This window comes from Babylonia areolata, chromosome 34, assembly GCF_041734735.1.
Source record: "Babylonia areolata isolate BAREFJ2019XMU chromosome 34, ASM4173473v1, whole genome shotgun sequence".
Lineage (NCBI taxonomy): Eukaryota > Metazoa > Mollusca > Gastropoda > Neogastropoda > Buccinidae > Babylonia > Babylonia areolata.
In genome coordinates, this window is record NC_134909.1 from 21,687,212 (window position 1) to 21,709,711 (window position 22,500).

The 22,500-nt window shown below is 38.2% G+C and overlaps 1 protein-coding gene across 1 annotated transcript in view; it reads left to right on the plus strand.

The window, feature by feature from the left end:
- The window catches only part of LOC143277325 (uncharacterized), a 114,453-nt gene that overhangs the window by 66,251 nt on the left and 25,702 nt on the right, over nucleotides 1-22,500 (plus strand). Inside the window, exon 3 of the mRNA XM_076582106.1 lies at nucleotides 19,061-19,405. Coding sequence (XP_076438221.1) covers nucleotides 19,061-19,405 — 345 coding nt within the window. The remainder of the gene's footprint in view (nucleotides 1-19,060; nucleotides 19,406-22,500) is intronic.

Genomic DNA, 22,500 nt, shown 5'->3' on the forward strand with positions numbered 1-22,500 from the left:
GGCACGAAAAGATTATTTTGCAGTAATCCTCCATACTCCAATAGGAGTGAAAGGATAATTAAAACTTGAAACTTGAAACTCTTGTGTGTGTGTGTGTGTGTGTGTGTGTGTGTGTGTGTGTGTGTGTGTGTGTGTGTGTGTGTGTGTGTGATAATAATAATATATATATATTTTTTAAACTTTGTTTAAAATAATTATTTATTTATTTATTTATGTACGCTTATGGTTGACTTCATCAAGTTTTTGCGCCTTATACATATTATTAGTAGTGGTAGTAGTTTTTGTTGTTGTTGTTGTTGTTGTTGTTGTTGTTTGTTTGTTGTTGTATTTATCTATTATTTATTCACCCCTCATTTATTTATTTATTTTTTGTTTTTCATTTTATTTTTGTATTTTTTATTTATTTATTTATTTATTTTTCTCAAGGCCTGACTAAGCGCGTTGGGTTACGCTGCTGGTCAGGCAGCTGCTTGGCAGATTTGGTGTAGCGTATATGGATTTGTCCGAACGCAGTAACGCCTCCTTCAGATACTGAAACTGAAACTGAAACTGAAACTTTTAATTTTCCAAAAACATGTATTCAATACAAAGAATATTATGAAACAAACAATATAAAACGAACAGTAGCATCCTCCACTACAGAGAGAAAGACAAAACAAAACAAAACAAAAAAAAAGACAAAACAAGACAAAACAATCCAGTAACAACAACAACATCAACAAATACAGAAAAAAAACAACTTCTCCAATCATTCAATCAATCAATGTTTACACATTAATGATTGCAGTAATCATGATGATTTAAGATGGCATTAATAATATATAGCCTGGACCAGTTGTAACATAGCAACAGCATCAATTTTGTCAACTATTACAGAAATGGTATCAAGGGTGAGGCGAAAGCGAGTGGTAGCATTATAATATCATAATAAGGAGCATGAGTAAACCACTTCTACATTATTGGAAAAGAAAGCTTGTAGTTAATCACATTGTAAAGACAACAACAACCATAAAAATTAAAAAAAATAGATAAATAATACATATAAGAAATAAATAAAGACCTTCTAGTACAAAGTAAGGACTGTTATAGTAGTACAAAATGATAACTATGGAACATGCAAAATTGTGATTAAGTAACAGTTTGCATAATTGGAAGGTAACTGTTCCACTTTGTACGGAAACCATGATGGTTCATTAGTATATAAGATTCATGTTCTTCGACTTTGTATCTGAGCTGTGTTTTAAATGCATTGAGTTGTGGTGGTTGTTTATTGAATTTGCATTTGTACAGAAAGTTTTTGGCAAGTAAAATAATGAAATCTAAAATGTCATCTGTAGCAAATGTGTATGAGTTTCCAAATAAAACTAATTCTTCACATAATTGGGCATTGTATACATTATTGCATTTGTTATTAATATCAGTTTGGAAAGCAGTCCAAAATATCTGCGCAATCTCACATCTCCAAAAAAGGTGTTCAATGGTTTCTGGATGTGATCCACAGAAGCTGCATTTATCATTGTGAGAGATATTCATGTTTCAGAGACCTGTTTGTTGCAATAATCCTATGAACTATTCTTATTTGAAACCATTTTAAGTTCACATCACTTATTTTGTGTATTTTGTGAAATGTCTGTTTCCAGTCAATGTTCAGTTGCAACGAATTGTTTCATTTGTTACAGCATTTACGGGTTAATATTGTTTTTAACTAAAGTGTCGTAATATACTTTTGTTCTTTTTTTCCCTGAAAATATCATTTGTAATGATATTTCTCGTCTGCAAAGCAATGTCATTATCAATTTCAATGTTCAGGTTTTTTATGTAATTTTTAACTGACCTTATGCAACCATTTAAAGTAAAGAAATTTGTTATATTTCCATGCTTTTGACTAAAATCTTCATAGGAAAGGAAACTACTGTCCCCGTGCACTAGATGAGAAATATTCCAGACCCCCTTTTCCATCCAATTTCTGTATGATAAAATCTTACTTCCAATTTTAATATTTTAGTTCAGAAAGATTGGCTCTGCCAAAACTTTTTTGCTGCTTGATAGTGGGACCTTCTGACAAAATTCTTTGTAGGCTTGGAAAACATGAATCCAGAACTTATTCTTGTCATTAGGTGTTGGTAGACAGGGTTCATATCTATCAATATCTTCAACAACTGGATTGATTGCTTTTATTATTAATGTCTATTTATGGTTTGAAAACTTTAATTTACGTATCCAGCTCAGTTTAAGACCTTTAATAAATTGCTTGATGTCAAACATTCCTAATCCCCCTAATCTTGTACTTTTAATTACTGTTTTTTCTACTTATTCGATCCTGTTTTTTGTTCCAAATGAACTTAAAACATGCCTTCTGCAGCTCATCAATATATTCATCAGGTGGATTTGGTAGAAACATCCATAACTGGGTTATTTTTGATGAAATCAATGACTTGAGAACAGCTATCCTTCCTAAAGGGGTAATCGATCTTTTTATCCATATTCTAAATAACATTCTAATTTCAGATATTTTGTCTTTATAGTTTAATTCCTCACATTCTTCTAAATTGACAGTAAACCACACTCCTAAGATTTTAATTTTTGATGGGTTCCACACCATTTTAAAATGAGGTAGATATCTAATTTGACATTGTTTTCTGCTACCCAGCCATATTACTTGAGTTTTACCTGTATTCATAAATAATCCTGAAAAACTGCTAAACGAATCGATTGTCCTTATGATCTCCTCGAACGATATTCTATCTCCTTTGGTCACCAATTGGATGTCATCTGCAAACTGTGCAATTTTATGATCTGTATTGTTATTATTAATACCTTTAATTAGTTTATTTTCTCTTATCATTAAGCCAAGGATTTCAATACATAAAAGAAATAAGTAGGGTGAAATGGGATCACCTTGACGACATCTTCTCTCTACTGGAAACCAAGAAGACGCCGTTCCGTTTACTACTACTGCTGATTTAATATTTTGATAAAAAGTACTTATCCATCTACAGAAGACTGGACCAAATCCAAATGCTTTTAACACTTCCATCATGAAGGTGAAGTCAACAGTATCAAATGCTTTATCAAAATCTACACAAATCAATAAACCAGGCAGCTGCTTTGAATTTAAATAATTAATCATATCATATATTAATCTAATATTGTCGCCAATAAATCTGTTAGACATAAATCCTGTTTGGTCATCACTAATTAAAGAGGAGAGCACAGACTTAACTCTATTTGCTAAGCAAGAAGATCCAGTTTTATAAACAGCATTTAATAAAGATATCAGTCTCCAGTTCTTAATAAATTCTCGTGGTTTGTCACCCTTTGGTATACAAATTATCATGCCTTCTTTCTGTGTTAGTGACAGTTCACCTTTCTTCAAACCTTCATTTAGTGACCTGACAATTAAATATCCAATATCCTTCCAAAAGAATTTTAAAAATTCGGCAGAAAAGCCATCAGTACCTGGACTCATTGTTTTGCATGCGTTTAAGTGCCTGGGTAGCTTCTTCATAGGTAATTTCACCCTCAAGGTTTTCTATTTCTATATTACTAAGTTTAGGCATTTCCTTAACAATAACTGCTATTTCACATGTTTGAATAAGTCTCTTTTTATATAAATGTTTATAGAAATCATTAACCTCCTTTAATATTACATTATGTTCGTGGAGTTCTTCTCCTTTGTCTGTAACTAATTTCTTCATACTCTTATTTACAAAGTGTCTTTTTTTCAATATTACAAAATTACTTTGATACTTTTTCTCCTTCTGCTATCCATCTGGCCCTTGAACGCATGAGTACTCCTTCCATCTTCTTTTTTTAATATCTACAAGCTTTGACTTATTCTCTTCTAATCTATCGCTTTCTTGACATGTTCTAACATTCTTGCTTTCTAAGTTCTGTATTTCTGTTTCTGACTGTTGTTCTTCCTCCTCTGTTTTACGTTTTTTCATTGTGGCATATGAGATTGTTTTTGATCTAATCTTCATTAATAGAACATCTAACAATAATTGGTCTGATATTACAAACTGTATTTCTGACATTGAAATGTTTCTTAATTCTTCATAATTGTATACTGGAACTGCATTATTCTCTAATAACTTTTTTGATTTCTTCTTTGATTTCATTTACATAATCTATATCTTTCAGTAAAGAATTGTTGAATTTCCAAAAAGACTTTCGTTTAATTTTTTCACCAAATGAAAGTTTAAGAACTATCATTGAATGGTCTGTCTTATAGCCATATTGGATGTCTGCTTCATGTACATACCGTATCAAACATTCAGATATAAGGAAGAAGTCCAAACGGCTCTGTTGAAAAGGGGATGGTCTACGCCATGTAAAACGTGTACTATCAGGGTTTAAATTAAGTCTCGCTAAACATCATACACATCTAAGTTTATCATAATATCTTATACTTTGTCTCTAGCTTTAGGGTTATTTATGTGTTTATAATTAAAATAATCTTTATGTGGGTCAAGAACTAGATTCCAGTCATGTCCAATAATCAGGTTTGAGTATCCAAACTGTGTAATATTTTTTTCCAGTTCATCATAAAATTCTGGGGAATCTTTGTTTGGGCCATAAATGTTTACAATTAAGAAATCCTTTTCTACTGCTGTGAAGGAAATAATTATGTAGTTTCCATTAGGATCTTTGTACACCTTTTCAATTTTAAATTCAAAGTTGTTATTGAACATAACAGCAACACCTCTGGATTATGAATTATGATATGCAAAGTGACAAGTGTAACCCCATTCAGATCTAACATACGATTCAGTGTTTGGGTCGATATGTGTATCTTGAAGGAGTGTTGCAATTGTCTAAGAAAGTGAAAAAAACATCTCTCCTCTTTTTAACGTTACCCAGTCCTTGACAGTTCATGGAAACAATGCTAATATTTTTCATTTATTTTATTATTATTGTGGCTAATATATCAAGTAATTAATAGCTCATACTATATTTTCTAGTGGAGTCTAGAGGGCATCCACTCATTCTATTGTTTGCATGGTACATAGTACAACTGTGCAAAGGCTTTCATATAAAGAAAAATACACTGCTTTATGAACACCCATCACTGAGTGACAATCATTATATCATCCACGACGAGACAAGTTAAAATAAAAACAAAGTACGTCAGCAGAAAAGCACACATTTAGACATATAGGTTAGTTTTGGTCAAGTGAGTGGGATCTTGAGGCGACGTTCGTGCAGCACTGGGAAAAAAAGCCTATGTTTGTGTCCTGTTTGTGTTAATTAAGGGGGGACACGGCAGTGCAAAAGAGACCAAAATGAAGATTTTTCATGATTTGGGTTTTTGATGGATTTTGATTCTTGAACATCTCTTCTATCATATGCATAAGTTTTTCCGCTGTAAAGATGTCTTTAACAATAAAAAAAAATTCCAATAAAGATTGCTTGCTGAATCACGAAAGTTTCTGGCCTTGACAACATACCTTGGACTTGTTCAATGATGAGTGAACCTACAACCATGAGACTTTGCATGATTGTTTTATGACATGTTATTGAAGGTTTGTCACGAGTATGTATGAACATATTTTGTGGGTTTTAATTCATATCAGTTCCAATCTTTTTACCCATTGTAAATTTTGAGGATTTCGCAATACTCAAAATTAAAAAAAAAATCATAAAAAGTACAATAATTAAAGAATCAACACAATCGCACGTGAAAATGAAGATAATGTCATTGTGTATCAAGTTCACATAACAAAAAGTGTCTGCATGCACCACATGGACCACAAACCCGATTTATTTGATACATTGTTTGGCGGCCATTTTGATTTGTTTCCATAGCAACGGGTATTTACAGAAATCTAAGAACACTTTTTTGTGATCCACAAGTGATGATACACGTAGTAGACAAAAAAAAAAGAGAGATATAGTCGGAGAGAAAACAAAAGTCGTTATTTGACTGTAGTGTCTGGCCTTAAATTAAAATTAACATAGCGTGTGCGTAAGTGGGAGCATGTCGCACGCACGTGCTTGTGACGCATGCATCTGGAGTGGGGGCGAGGGGGGGTCGGGAGGGTGGGGGGGGGGGAGCACAACATACACCCCTACGCAAATTCGTCCATTGGGAAAGTTTAAACCACACACGCACCGCGGACTATACAGCACAGTTCTCTCCAGCACAAGGAGCAATAATTATTGTGTACACCACGGGGGAGTAGGGAACATAGGGTCGGGGTGCGCGGGAGAAGTAATGGCATGGAGGGGGAGGGGGAAACAACAGTCAATGAAGGAAGACGCGGTAGGAGCGGGCACACCAAGGATACAACACGCAATAGCAAACATAGCACTACACAGAACTGGAGAAACCACACGCAAGCGCGCGCACAAATCTTGCGAGGGGAAGTGGGCTGTAAATTTAACCTCTCTCTGTTGTGTGCGGAAATAATGCATTAATACATGTATGTTTAGAAAGAAAAAAAGTGTATGAAATGAATAAACGGGTGAGCGAATCGTTTGTCTCAAAACGTATTCCAATCATAATACACACACACACACACACACACACACACACACACACACACACATATATATATATATATATATTAATTTTAAAAAAAATTAAAAAAAATAAAAAATAAAAAAACAACATTCACAACCTCCTCCCACCTTCCCCTCGCCACCAGTGCACATCCTGGGTTGTCAGTAAATGAAGGGGAACAAAAAGAACATATGTGTACAGTCAGATGCCAACTTTTTTTTCTTCTTTTTTTTTCTTTTTTTTTTACCCGGACTTTCTTGGGTCGACCACCGTTTTATTTTGTATATAAATTACACAATCAACTAAACAACATGGAAATAATCAAACCAATACTTGGCACTCCATAATAACTATATGTCATAGTAATCAGTAGCATTTATGGAATAAATACAACTTTTCATTTACTGATTTTGGGCTTGTTAAAAAAATGGAAAAAAAAGAGAAAAAAAAGACAATAATATGGAAGGAATCCGTACAATATCATATGATATATAATATCATATCATAAATCATATGTACCAAACTTAGAATCAATCTTTTTTTTTTCTTTTTTTTCTTCCCTTTTTTTTTTTTTGTTGTGGCCTCAGTTGCATGCAGGTCATGGAGCACCAGAACTTGGTGGGTTTTTTTTGTGTGTGTGTGTGTGTGGTTTTTTTTTGTGTTTTTTTTTGTGTGTGGGTGGGTTTTTTTGGTTTTTGTGGTGCTTTCACACGCCTTCATTGGCCAAAAAACCCAAAACCCTTTTTTTTTCTTCAGTTTTCTTTCGCTTCTTTTTTCTTCTGTATAACATGTCAGTTTTCAATTAATATATGTAAGTACATCTAAATGCATTCAAAGTAGTATTCTTCCGAATACACTAAGTTCTTTGTCTGAATATTCAGTTTTCATGGACAATTTCAGTGAATATTTTAACATTATGCATGTGTTTTCAGTTGTCTGTGATTAAGTTTGCTCTGATGTGAGTGTGTGGATTCTGTGTGTGAGATAATCATCGAAATCATCTTAGTATAATACATATACGTCGAAAAACATGCAATTACATCAACATTAATTAATGGAGGAAAAAAAAAGAAAAAGAAAAAAAGAAGAAGAAAAAGAAAAAAGGTAAGTTGACGCTCGGACAGGAGGTAGGTTCTGCCCTCCCCTGAAACGACGCACAGTGATTGTTCTTCTGCCGGACGCATTGATCAAGGACGCTCGCCACATTGTCCTCAGGACAACTCGTCGTGTAACACATGAAAGCAAATGACATACTTGACATTATACAATGCACATTGTCGACATTTTACATATACTCATTCGGCCAGTCCGTGAAATAAATACAAGTATCTAGCAATAATGATACACATAAAAGATACGAAAGTGAATATGTTAAAGGTGTTTGCGTACAGTGTGTGTGTGTGTGTGTGTGTGTGTGTGTGTGTGATCTTTTTTTTTTATTTTTTTTTATTTTTTTTACTAACATGGATTCAGTTGACTTCTGAGGCCTAGCTCTCTTTCAAAAATGCATTGTATAGAGAGGGAGGACTCAGTTTTTTTGGAAATGCTTATACACATTTTGCTTACAAGGATGATGTAATTGATGTATTTGTAATTTCCAAGCAGGCTTTCTGATTTGTTAATACCAAAAAGTATATCAGTTATTGAAAGTTTCAATCTAAGATCTGTTTTTAAATTGATCATTTTTTCTGTATAACACCAAAAACTGCTTACAAGTGGACATTCAAAGAAAAAGTGTTCAATGTAATCGACTGTGTCTGGACAATAAGAACATTTATTATTTTCTTTACTTTCATTTTACAAAGAAGAATATTTGTTGGATAAATGTTATGTAGAATTTTCCATTGAAGAACTTTTAATCGTACTTCTTTTGTAACATCATTGGCTCTTGACCATGCTGACGTATCTAAATGTATGCCAAATTTTCTTAACCAAAGTTTTTCCGCAATTGGAGTTACAATTTCTTCATTTTCAAGTAATATATTCTTAATAATTCTAGGTTTTGTGTTATACTTGCTAACCTCCCATACATTAGATTCTGTATTTTTTTCCCCTTTCTGTATCCACTGAATCCATGTTTTGGGGAGAGAATGGATAAGATTATATTCAAGTATCAGGTTTGCTTTGTTCTGTCCAATTTGTGTTTGTATTTCTTCTAAAGTAAGTATTCTGTTTTCACTTGCATGAATTACATCTTTAATCAGCTCTATCCCATTTGCTTGCCATGTTTGAAAAAAATAACGTTTTGTTTTTGTATGTGATCAATGAGTTGTTGAATAGCATCTGATTCTGGAAGTTGCTGCTGTTTATTATATTGTGTGTTGCTAAAGATTTGTTTTCTAAAAAGGTAGTTACTATACTCCGCCAGAACACATTATCAATTCTATCTAAACCCTTGACGTCTCTTAATTTACAGTTGATATGGAAAACCCTGTTATATTTTGCAAGTTTTCCAACATGCCATTTCGGTATTAAGCACCAGTTTTGCTCTTCATTTGCTTCATGAAGTTTTCCTGCCCACTGTAAATTAAAGCACGTTTGTAAAGTAATCATATTTATCATTTTAAGGCCTCCGGCATTGTATTCAGCTTCCACGACTTTCCGTTTTATCTTTTCAAATGCCTTTCTATTACTTTGTTTTTTCTGCCATAGAAACCTGTAAAAAGTGGTGTTCATTTTGCATAGAATACTGTGTGGAAGACCAATGGACTTCATTACGTAAATTAACTGACTAATTAAAAAAGTCTTTATAACTACTACTTTACCTTACTCCATTCCTTTATCAATGTATTAATATGGTCTATTCTTTGTGTCCAATTATCTGCAATTTCCTGTGCCATCTTATCTGCTTGAAAATAAATATCTAAGATTTTAATTTTACTGACTAAAGTAAATGGAAGAACTTCATTTCCGTTATGCTGACCAATCCTCATTGCCTTCGTTTTTTCTATGTTCAATTTCAAGCCAGAGAATCTTTCGAATGCCGTAAATATTTCTAAAGCTTTCATCATGTCTTCTCTATTTCTAAGGAACAAAGTAGTATCATCAGCCATTTGTTTGATTTTTAAGTGAGTTGGATTACCGTTACCAGAACATGAGGGTACTTTAATGCCCACGATTGTATGATTTCTAATTTTTATAGCGAGCAGTTCTACAGCCAAAACAAATGCTAGTGGAGAAAAGGGGCATCCCTGTCTAATTCCACACGTTACTGCAAAGGGTTCAGAAATCCAACCTCCGTGGTTGATGCAGCTGGAAGAGCCATTATTTAAAACGTGAACCCATCTTTGGAAGTCTGGTCCAAAGCCGAAAACGTCGAAAACCTGTAAAAGAAACGTTTTAGATATGGAGTCAGATGCCAACTGTGTGCGAGTGTGTGTGTATGGTTTAATTTGATTTTGCTTTAATAATACTTGGTGGTTGTTTGTACAGACGTGCGCGTACGCGCGTGTCAGTATGGGAAGTAGGTGCGCGCGTGGATGCGTGTGGTCATGTGAGCGTTCCAATGTGCGCGTGTTCGTATTGTAGGTACGTCTGTGTGAAAGTTAATGCGCGTGTCCCCTTCTCATCATCACCCTCTCATGTACTAGTGTCAGAGTCACAATGTCACATTGCACGGCGCAGTACCTCAACATCCACATCCACCTCCAGCCTCACAGTCTTGCCATTCTTGATCTTTGCAAATATTTTCCCCCTGGAACTCCAAGCGTCCAGTGTCGCCGAATGTTCTTTTGCTTCTTTAAGAAGTTTAAAGTTCAGAGAAGTCAGGTCCTCTGCAATGGAAATCTTCTGTGGATTTCCTTTTAGTTTGCGACTGTTATCGAGAACCTCATCTTTCTTCCTCCTGGACAGAAAGCGCACTATCATGGGGCGAGGTCTGGTGTGCTGAGGAGTGCGGCTGCCAGTTCTATGGGCTGCTTCGATGTCTGCTTCCGTGACGGCCACGCCCAGTTCGCTTGTGAAAAGATCGCTGAGCTTCTGAGTGCAGGCGTTTGTTGTTTCAGGCTCCTCAGCTTTGGATTCTGGTATGTTGTACACTCGCAGATTCCATCCGCGACCATACTGTTCTGAGTCATTGTTTCCCTTTCGAAGAGCTGCAGTCTGCTTGTTTTGTTTATAAAGCATATCAAGAAGATCGCCGTTGGTTTTTTTGTACCACCTCTACTTCTCTCTGCAATTTGTCTCTTTCTTTCTCAACAACGATGAGTCGTTCTTCCAACGCTTCTATTTTGTTCATAAATTTAAAAGTAGAATAAATAATAATAATAATAATAATAATAATAATAATAATAATAATAATAATAATCAAAGGGGCAGGGAAGGGGGAACGTGTGTGTGTGTGTGTGTGTGTGTGTGTGTGTGTGTGTGTGTGTGTGACGATGACAATTCAGCTTTGATACATTTTGTCCTTATGTTTGTGTGTGTGTGTGTGTGTGTGTGTGTGTGTGTGTGTGTGTGTGTGTGTGTGTGTGTGTCTGTGTCTCTGTGTTTGTGTCAGAATGTGTGTGTGTGTGTGTGTGTGTGTGTGTGTGTGTGTGTGTGTGTGTGTGTGTGTGAGTCTGTGTGTGTGTATGTGTCTGTGTCTATGTTTGTGTGTGTGTTTGTGTGTGTGTGTGTTGTGTTCGTTCGTTCGTTCTTTAGTTTAGCGTCTTTTCACTATTTGCGATATTAGACTTTAAAAAAAAGAAAAAAAAGTTGGGTTGGGGAGAGGAGAAGTCAGGATAATACAGAAAAGGTAGAAAACTACCAAGAAATGCGTAACTAACATGAAATTAGCTTTAACAGTAATAATCAAATAATGATAATAATAACTAAAACCATTAACATGATTATGAAGAATATTAAAGGAATGTAGAAATAGGGCTATGAACTAATGCCTTTGAAAGTTCTACTAAAAGAACATCGTTAGAAAAAAAATTCCCCCAAATCATCTGCAGAATAGTTTCACAAGCCCAAACGTTGCTGTGCACCCTCAACAACAGAACTGCGAGCAAATCACCACCTTCTGTGTCACTCGATGGGATTCAGATCGAGAAAACTGAATGCCTACGCTACCTAGGAATACACTTCGACAGGATGCTGACCTTCAGAAAACATACGGAAAATACTGTTCTCAAATGCAAAAAGGGCCTTTCAGTCTTAAAAGCAATGGCAACCAAAGGTATTGAACAACGCCACCTCTTCCTGCTATACCAATCGCTCGTCCTCAGTGTGATCGACTACGGACTTGGGCTAACAACACCGTCTCAAAGCAACCTCCTAAAATTAGAAAGAGTTCAAAATGAAGCTATGAGGCTGATCCTTGGAACAACAAAAGACACGCCCACAGAAACCATGCGATACCTGCTTGACCTTCCTTCAGTGCAGGCCAGAAACAAGTTAGAACAGGTCAAGACCTACTTCAAAGCATTAGAAAACCCTCAAAACCCACTGCATGACGCAGTCAAAGAACCAAAAGGCAGCCGTCTAGGGCGAGGAAGATCATGGATGGGGCAAGCAGAAGACACAATCCAGGTAGTATGCCGACTACAAGACCTGAAAGAAACAAAAGAATGGGAGAAAAACCCCGAAAACCTCAACCATCTATTCAACACAGCCATTTCACCCACTCTAGGAAGACATTGTCGGGAATGGCCAGAGGGCAAAACTGATGCGGAAGTGAAGCTACTCATAGAAGAAAACAGTAAAGAAGAGGACATCATCATATACACAGATGGCTCACTCACCAAAGACCAATCCGGTTGGGGATTCACTGCGAAACAAAATGGAAAAACAGTTAGGGAAGATAATTCTGCCTACAAAGTCACAACCTCCAGCCCAACGATGGAAGTTGAAGCTGTGACACATGCCCTCCAGTGGCTATCGTCCATCCATACGCCCGGAAACCAACATGCCATGATTCTAACCGACTCAATGAACCTCATACAGAAAATTGAAAACGGAATGGGAAGCCCAGAGTGGCATAAGGCAATGCGCAACTTTCAGATTAAAAACACACACATGGTCATACTGCCCGGGACATGCAGGTGTTAAGGGAAATGAGCGAGCTGACAGACTTGCTGGTAACGCAACACCAACGAGCGGCCTACATCTAGGAAAATCGGAAATCCTCAGAAAAGTCAAAGAATATCAAAAAGAACAGGTACAAGGCCATCACACCATCGATCGCCTCAAAGAAATAAAAGCAGAGAGAGGGAGCGGCCGTAAGTCTAACATGAAAGGTAGAGCACGATGCTTTGCAAATCAAACAAATATCGGCATCATTTCCAAACCGACATTGCGCAAATTTCTTCAAAACGGAACAGAGTCTCTGTGGGCTTTTCCAAATACATTAGACTGAGCAACACACTAGACGCCACGTTCTTGGCATCAGAGATCTTTTCCCATCCCTCTTGCGGCCAATCAGTGGCAGCCTATGTGTGTGGAGATATGGGCAATATGTGTGTGTGTGCTTGTACAAGTAAGTGTTCATCCGTGTGTGTGTGTGTGTGTGTGTGTGCCGTGGAAGCTGTGATACGTAGACTAGAAATGAGTGTGTGGAGGAGGGGGGTAGAGGAGGTGCAGGGTAATGTGTGTGGTGTGTGTGCGTGTGTTGGAGCTCATGTACGTTTTTTGTATTTGACTGTGCTTTCATATCTGTGAAACTGCATGTTCGGCGCATATCTGTTATGCATGTGTGGGTGTATATGTGAATGTGTGTCTGCATGTTTTACATCTATTTGCTTATTCATCATCATTGTTATCTTATTTATTTATTTATTTATCTTTTTACATTATAGTTATTATTTATTTATTTATTTATTCATTTGTGTAAGCTTATCTATAATTTATTCACCTTTTTTTTTTTCTCTCAAGGCCTGACTAAGCGCGTTGGGTTACGCTGCTGGTCAGGCATCTGCTTGGCAGATGTGGTGTAGCGTATATGGATTTGTCCGAACGCAATGACGCCTCCTTGAGCTACTGAAACTGAAACTGAAACTCTGTGAAATACTTGGGCAAGAAGATACGTACGTAACTGCTGACATTGAAACAGACTATTATGCAAGCCGAGCTGCTTATCACAAATGCATGTTACATTTTTACTATTTTTTTGTCTTCAGCGCGTCAAGTTTTATACGGAAGAAACTAGAGGTTAATAATCTTGAAAAGCAAGCTGATGAATTCGGTATTTTTTCTTTAATAATATGTTTGGGGAATAATGTCCCTTTCTGGTTTGAAGACTCTGCCTTCCATCGTTTATGAAATCGACCCCATGCTGTTTTTCTAACATGGTGTATGCTTCTTTCACGGAAAGTCGGACAAGTATTTTTGTCGATTTTTCTGAATCTTGTGTCCCTCTTTCAGCTGCTATATCAGCAGTTTCATTGCCATAAATGCCCACATGAGAAGGCACCCAGGAATAGAAAAAGCCGCGCCAGCATTTTTGTCATCAAGAACGGATCCATCTGTAAATATATGGATATGATTCTGGTATTTTTCTGCTATGTGTATTCTGGCAGTACTCGTCGTGATATTGATGTTCTCTTCCTTTCTTGTTTCAGAATAGTTATCAAAATCTGCTTTCAACATTTCCCAAAAAGGAATAGGAGTATAAGATGGTTTTATAGCTAACTCGTTCATGTTAACACCAGATTATGTTAACAGATTTGAAACGTAAGTTGCAACTGTTTCTTGTGATGAAATAACTTTAGCTCTTTTTGGAAAATCAATGTCAGCAATGAAATTTTCTGTCATAGAAGTGTATCTTACAGCGAATTTTGCTGTTGCTAACTCACGATGCTCAATTAAAGGAAGAATTCCGGCTGTTTTGTATGTTTCCTGGTTGGATGCATGAAAGGGCACTCCGAGGGCAATTTTGATAGCCTTATAGTCTACACTTTGAATCTTGTGTAATAGATATTTAGGTGCACTAAAAAGTATTTCTTGTGCATACGTTAACTTAGATCTTATAAGATCCATGGAAAGATGGATCAATGTTTTTATATATATTCCCCAAGGTAAGCGGCTTAGAATTTTCATTAGATTGATACTTTTCCTTGCCTTTGTTAAGATGTAATCTAAGTGAATGTTCCATGTCAGTTTTGAAGTAAGATAAACACCTAAAAACTTCACCACCTGTTTATAATCAATGACGTCATCAAGTTATTTTTAAATTGGCATGCTAGATGAGTTACCACCTGAATTAAACAACATCATACATGTTTGGGTTTTTTTGTGTGTCGACAAGGCTAGACCATTTTCAAACATATAGTTACCAAGGTTGTCAAGATCAGATTGATACAAACGCCGTATGTAATTATGTGCTCTTTGTGGGGTTGACTTTTTTTTAGAGTGACACCCATCCACATACAAATGTCATCGGTATACTGTACTATAACTACACGATTTGACAATACCTTTGGTTGATCCTGAATAAGAATATTTAAAAAGTATAGGGGCTATAACTGAGCCCTGTGGAATTCCCATGTCAAGTTTATGTGGCAAAGAATAATGTGTTCCCACCCTCGCTTGGATAGTTCTATTAGATAAAAAGCTTTTTATATACTCATAGAGATTACCAGATATTCCGACTGATTTCAGTTTGTATAGCAGACGTTCGTGCCAAACCTGATCATAGGCTTTTTTAACATAAAAAAAAACCGTTGCCAAGACACTTTTTCTGTGGGCAAACTGACGTTTTATTTAAGTTGTAATTTTAACTAGGTGTTCGACTGTTGATCTTCCTTTTCTAAAACCTGCCTGGTTCACTGGGATGATATTGTATTTTTGCACAGTAAATTATTATTCTCAGCAGGACTGTTTTTTCCAATAGTTTACTGATATGCGAGGTCAAAGCAATAGGCCTATAGCTTTTTTTTAATTTATTTTATATTTTTTTAAATATTTTTCATTACGTTTAGGTTTTCCTGCTTTTAGAACTGGTACCACTATCGATCTTTTCCATTACTGTGGTACACTTCCAGATATCCAACATTTCTGATATATTTTGTGAAGGAAAATGATACATTTTTCTGGGATGTCTTTTTTATCACTCATTTGATATGGCATCGATGCCAACGGAACTTTTTTTATTGCTAAGGGAAGCTATTGCTGATTGTAGCTCTTCATATGTAATAGGAGAATTAAACCACAAGTCATTTTGCGGAGTCGGATCACTGTATAAAGGACTGTTTTCTTCTGTGTCTCTGTGTCTCTGCGTGTCTTACACTCCTGTGTGAATGTGTGTGTGTGTGTGTGTGTGTGTGTGTGTGTGTGTGTGTGTCTGTGTGTGTGTGTGTGTGAAGATGATAATTCAGCGTTGATCTATTTTGTCCTTGTGTGTGTGTGTGCGTGTGTGTGCGTGCGTGTGTGTGTATGTCACGCTGTGTTGGAGAGCGGACGGGTAACCCCCAACCAACCCAGCGCTTACACCCAGACAACACAAACACAGGCTAAGATGATTAAAAGTTCACAAGACAAAGTATATCAGACGTGTCAAAGAAGAAATAGAAAAGAAAAGAAAATCACGATAGTTTTGAAATCATGTATCAATGATAATTCATTCTTACTTGAGAAGATAACGAAAATACGAACATTCTTACAATAATAGAAAAAGGGGTTCACAAGGAAAACGTTAACTCGTTTCTAGTGGCTGAAATCATATAAGCATATCAAGCGAAACACAGCGTTACATACTTTAAAAAGTTATATTCAAAATACTACCACATAGAAGAAAACAAAGCAAGCCTGACTTCTCCAGAACACACATAAACGTTCGCGCGTCCTTTACACCCCCTCCCCGCCCCTCCCCTGACATACACACAAATACACATATATACACAGACGCACATTCCAGCATTCCGTAGCTAATAATGATAATAATAATAATGATAATATTTATGTATTTATATAGCGCTGAATCTTGTGCGGAGGCAAATCTAAGCGCTTTCACACAAGTCATTCACACGCATGCATAACTGAAGAAAATGAAGACAAGGAAGAGGCAGGGGAGGGAGGCTATCTTGGGGAGAGGTGGGTTATAAGGCCAGACTTGAAAGAGCTGAGTGCGGAGACCTGACGAAGCGAAAGAGAAAGTTTATTCCAAATGCAAGGTCCAGAGACAGAGAAAGAACGGCGACCAACAGTGGAGTATTTGAATCTGGCTATACGTAAACATAGTGGATCCGAAGCCGATCGTAGAGAGCGAGATGGAGTGTAGTGGTGAAGGCAGCCGCAGAGATAAGAAGGGGCAGTTTATAACATAGAGTGCTGATCTTATACTTTATTCTGTGTGAGACAGGTAGCCAGTGGAGATGTTGTAAAAGAGGAGTGGTGTGCTCAGATCTTTTCTTTCTGAGGACGAGTCGGGCAGCAGAGTTTTGTATGCGCTGAAGTGACTGAATGGATGAAGCAGGCAAACCAGACAATAGAGAGTTACAGTTGTCAAGACGAGAGAGAATGAGAGAAACGACAAGTCTAGATGCTGCGTCCGTGGACAGATATTTCCGAATGAAATACGTCGCAACTGACAGTAGCAGGATTGATATGTCTGACTGACATGGACAGTGTGTTGTCAAGGACAACGCCGAGGTTCCTGACTGAACATGGAAAGAGGGATGGATGTACTGCCAAGTTTGATTGTGTCAGTTGTGATGGAAGAGAGTTTTTGTTTAGTTCATTCAGTTTTGCTCACACAATACATATGTGCATACCCCCCCACCCCTACTTCCCCCCACTCCCAACTTCTACAAAGCACACGCACACACTTTGCGTATGACAGGGTAAGCACAATGTAATAGAAAGGGGCCGGTCCCCAAATTACTACAAGCAAAAAATGTAGTAATGTGGGGGCATTTTCAAAATTACGTGATATATGCTTTTTGCATCATTCACCTTCACCTTCACCTCTCCCGTAGTCTGGGTTCAGACCGTTGGGGCACCGCTGCTGACCTGGCCACCACTCCTCTCCACTCTTCACGGTTTTCTGATTTCCTCAGGGCGTCACCGAGCGTCAAGCCTGTCCACCCCCGGATGTTGTCTTCCCATCTCTTCTTCTGCCGTCCTCTCCTTCTGCCTCCTTGTACGGTGCCTTGCAGGAACGTTTTGGCAAGACCAGATGATCGGGAGATGTGTCCATACCATCTAAGTTTGCGTTTTTTCACTATGGACAGAAGGTCTTCGTAGGGTCCAATACTGGATTCTGTTCTTCACTTCCGTGTTAGTGATGTGGTCTCTGTAGGAGATGCCAAGTAGTCTACGAAAGCATCTCATCTCGACAGCTTGGATTCTTCTCTCGATGTCTGCAGTCAGGGTCCAAGTCTCGCAGGCGTAGAGCAATATTGATATAACCAGGGAACGCATCAGTCTGATTTTTGAGCTGAGAGCGATGTTTTTGTTGTTCCAGATGGTGTTCAGCTTGTTGAGTGCCGTTGTTGTTTGGGCAATTCTCGAGAGTACTTCTGGTTTAGATCCTTCATCTGACACGATTGCTCCCAGATATTTGAAGCTGTGGACTGTTTTAAGCTTTTCGTCGTTGACTTTGATGTCAATGCATCATTACTAACCCTCATATGAATATTTTTTTTTTCCTAACTGATGCCTGAATTTTACTACGCAGGCACCTACACACACACTCAACACACATACGAAAATACACACATGTATGCGCTCGCACGCGCACACAGCTCTCCTGACACATGCGTACACTTACACACACTAAATTCACATGCATTCCCTTTCTTTCATACACAAATTACTACAAGCAACGAGAGTGTTGTCCTCTGGCGAAATTACGTAAAATGAAATCCACTTTCATAGGTATACAAATATGTAAGCATGCACTCAAGGCCTGACTAAGCGCGTTGGGTTATGCTGCTGGTCAGGCATCTGCTCAACAGATGTGGTGTAGCGTGTATGGATTTGTCCGAACGCAGTGACGCCTCCTTGAGAAAGTGAAACTGAAACTCATACACTACTACTCCTCTTTCTTCTTTAACGACACTTATTGTGAATAGACGTTAAACTGAAGATCTCACACACGCGCACGCGAGCGCGCGCGCTCACACACACACACACACACGCACGCACGCACGCACGCACGCACGCACGCACACACACACACACACACAAACACTCATGATGCCGCTACCACGCTTCCGAATGTGAGATCGAACTATTCAGCCATTAAAGTAATATTTGTCACTTAAAAAAAACAAACATACTGTCAACTATGCTGACTGTGGTACAAAGGCTGGGACATCTTAACCCCCTACCACGCTTCTGAATGTGAGATCGAACTATTCAGCCACTAAAGTAATATTTGTCAATAAAAGGAACCAAACAACTGTCAACTATGCTGACTGCGGTACAAAGGCTGGGATATCTTAATGCCTTATTTGAGAAAAAAAAAATGGCAGCACATGAGTTTATAGAAACATTTAATTTTGCCACTTGTGAGAAAGAGACATATTCCCATCTACTTTCTGTTTTCCCTGTCATGTATTGCAAACGCCTACCAATGTAAACGTGTTCACTATAGGTCTACGTCTAAGCCATTCACACATTATCCTTGTTCAGGTCTACGTCTGGCTGGCTGCAGTGGGGACCATGACGCCATAGAGCTGACAGAGAACCAGTCAGGACAACAGACACGGTGTGAAGACATCGCCCAGAACCAGCAGATACAATGGGCACTTGAGAGCAGTGGACAGGTCACTGTACTGGCGACATGTAACAGCCCCAACCAGCCATGTAATAACATCAACACTGGCCTCCTCACAGCCACACGGGACTCCACGTCTTCCACAGCCACCTTTGTGTTGAGTGCTGGACGACCAGGTAGCAGTGGTACTTACAGTGGTTATGACGTCATCTGTCGTCCTGTTGGTGGTTCTGGTGTCTCCTGTCCTGTGGACACTGTGTGTGAGTACTGTATATTGTATAAAATTTATGTCAACTGCTTTTGTATCACTAGTGCAGGAATCATCAAATAGATTAATACACTGTACACATCCTTCTGAATGCCCAGTATATAGTAAATGCCCAGCACCCATTTGAGTCAAACCTGTGCATAGGAGTAAACTATCTCTCGAATGCTCACCCATACCTTTAAAAAAAAAAAAAAAAAAAAAAAAAGAACTAGGCTAACGACCATAATACAGTTTCCTTTCTGTGACGGTGTTGCTATACATAGCAGTGCATATTTAGACCTTGAGATAGAGAACAGAACGCCTGCATGAGGTGTTGATGTGTCATTACACAGACAATTGAAAGCATGACGTCATTCCATGACGCAGTGCCTTGTTTCAATAGCCGTTTCTTTCTCGATCCCAGCCAGTGCAATTAGTCCTTCAGCCAGCCCCTCAAATCAAGACGGTCGGTACCACTCATAGTGGCAAGTGTTATAATATATTTTTGGAATCGTCTATGTTCCTGGATGTCAGAAAATCATGATAATGTTGTGAACGTGGCAGCTTTCTGCCTGTTATCACGTGAATTCTAACCCAACCCTACCGCGTCGAGAACGTGCACCGTGATCAAGCTCTGTTCTCCCACAACCTAAACCATTGAAGATAGAAAAACCATCATTGAACAAAAAAAAGGTGTATAATAGCATGCTAAACAACTTTTGTTCTTATTAGTATATCAAATTATTATTTGTTCGTGAAATGTAGTGGCGTTTTGAGGGTTTCATGACATTCCACAAAATTCGGCATATCGTCTTTTGTCAAAGCTAAATCGTTAAATATAGGAAGACACTTTATGAAGCAAAACGACTTGTGAACAACTTTTATACTCATAAAACTATCAAAATGTTGATCGTTTTGGAAAAGTAATCACTTTTGTGAGTGTCATCAAAGCTTACGCAACACGACAAAATTCTCAGTTTGTGTTCTGCTCTGCCTAAATGGTTGCAAAGAAACAAATACTTACTACAGAAGAAGATGCATAATAGCACGCAAAACAACTTTTGTTCTTATACATTTATCAAAATATTATTTCGTTCATGAAATGTAGTGCCGTTTTGAGGATTCCATGACAAAATTCACACAATGCGGCACTTCGTCTTTTGTAAAGGCTACCTAGTAAGATACAGGAAGACATATTTAGAAGCCACACGAAGTGCAATGGACTTGTGAACAACTTTTATTGTCAGAAAACTATAACAATTTTAATCGTTTCGGAAAACAAATATGGCTTTTGTGAGTTTCAGCAAAAATTACGCAACACGACAAAATGCTCAGTTTGTCCAAGTCGGTGTAATGCTCTGCCTAAATGGTTGTAGATGTAAATATACAGGTAACTGCTAAACAACCAGATGAAGAATAACACGCTAAAGAAAATTTGAGCAGAAATAGATGAAAGTCGAAGATATTGCCTTTTGACCATGGGCACACATGCAAACTGGGGGAGGGGCAAAACAGATCAAGGTTGAGAGAAAATACTTGAAGAGCTAAATATATTAAAGGTAAATCAAACAGCAACCTTTATTTTTATCATTTGATAATTATGTGAAATTATCGCACATTCTTATGATATAGGGATTAACATAAAGAAAAGTAAAAGCTATATTTTTCACGTGTTTGCGTCTGTTTCAGATGGCGTCAGAAGGCAGTACTGACCACCAGAAGTACTTCTGACTGATAAGAATAAAATTTGTTCACAAGTCCCGTGCGCTTCGTTTTGCTTCATAAAGTGTCTTCCTATATTTAAGGATTTAGCTTTGACAAAAGACGATATGCTGAATTTTGTGTGAATTGCCATGAAATCCTCGAAACGCCACTACATTTCACGAACAAATAATAATTTGATATACTTATAAGAACAAAAGTTGTTTAGCATGCTATTATACACCTTTTTTTGTTCAATGATGGTTTTTCTATCTTCAATGGTTTAGGTTGTGGGAGAACAGAGCTTGATCACGGTGCACGTTCTCGACGCGGTAGGGTTGGGTTAGAAATCACGTGATGACAGGCAGAAAGCTGCCACGTTCACAACATTATCATGATTTTCTGACATCTAGGGACATAGATGATTCCAAAAATATATGATAACACTTGCCACTATGAGTGGTACCGATTAACCTGCTAGCTGATGGACTAAATGTGGTGAAACAAACTAAAGAATGCGCTCCCGCAAAGAAAAGAACCAAGTAAACGCCCACCCCATCATCATGATGAAATGCGCATAGAAGTGGGCGATAAGAATGCACTTTTCACTACAGACGTATAGATAGATAGACAGATAGACAGGTAGATAGAAAGGTGGTGGTGTGTCCATCGAGATCGATGATGACCATCGTTGTCATCCAGCTGGGGGATGGGGGGAGGGTGGTGGTGGGGTGGGGGGGGGAGGATGCTCATGAATCTATCTGTGAATGCGCAGATGGCTGAATAGTCCAATCTGCGCACGAAATGTTCGCTGACAGTTGGGGCAGACAAAGACAGGCATATCATTGTCAGGGAGCTTGTTCGCCCGTGACTTTCTGGCCTGCCTCTTCTGAACAGCTGCTGCAGTCCTGTTGGCCTCGCACAACTTGGCGCCTTTGTGCACAGCAGCGCGCCATTTGTCACGGTCCACTGCAAATTCCTCCCAGGAGTCAGGGTTGATATCAAACGCTTTAAGAGAGACTTTCAGAGTATCTCTGAAGCGCTTCTTCTGACCTCCGTGTGATCTCTTCCCTTGTTGCAGCTCGCCATAGAAGAGTCTTTTGGGCAGCCGATGGTCTGGCATGCGCGCCTCGTGTCCAGCCCAGCGAAGCTGGGACTGCATCAGGATGGTGAAGATGCTGGGAAGGGTGGCTTTTGCGAGCACCTCTGTGTCTGGGGTCCTGTCTTGCCACTTGATGTTCAGTAGCTTCCTGAGGCATGTTGCGTGGAAGTGGTTCAGCTTCTTGGCATGTCGTTGGTACACTATCCAAGTTTCGCAGGCGTACAGTAGTGTGGGGAGAACTACTGCTCTGTAGAACTTTAGCTTGGTCTCAAGACTAATGCCTCTTCTGTTCCAGACATTTGCAC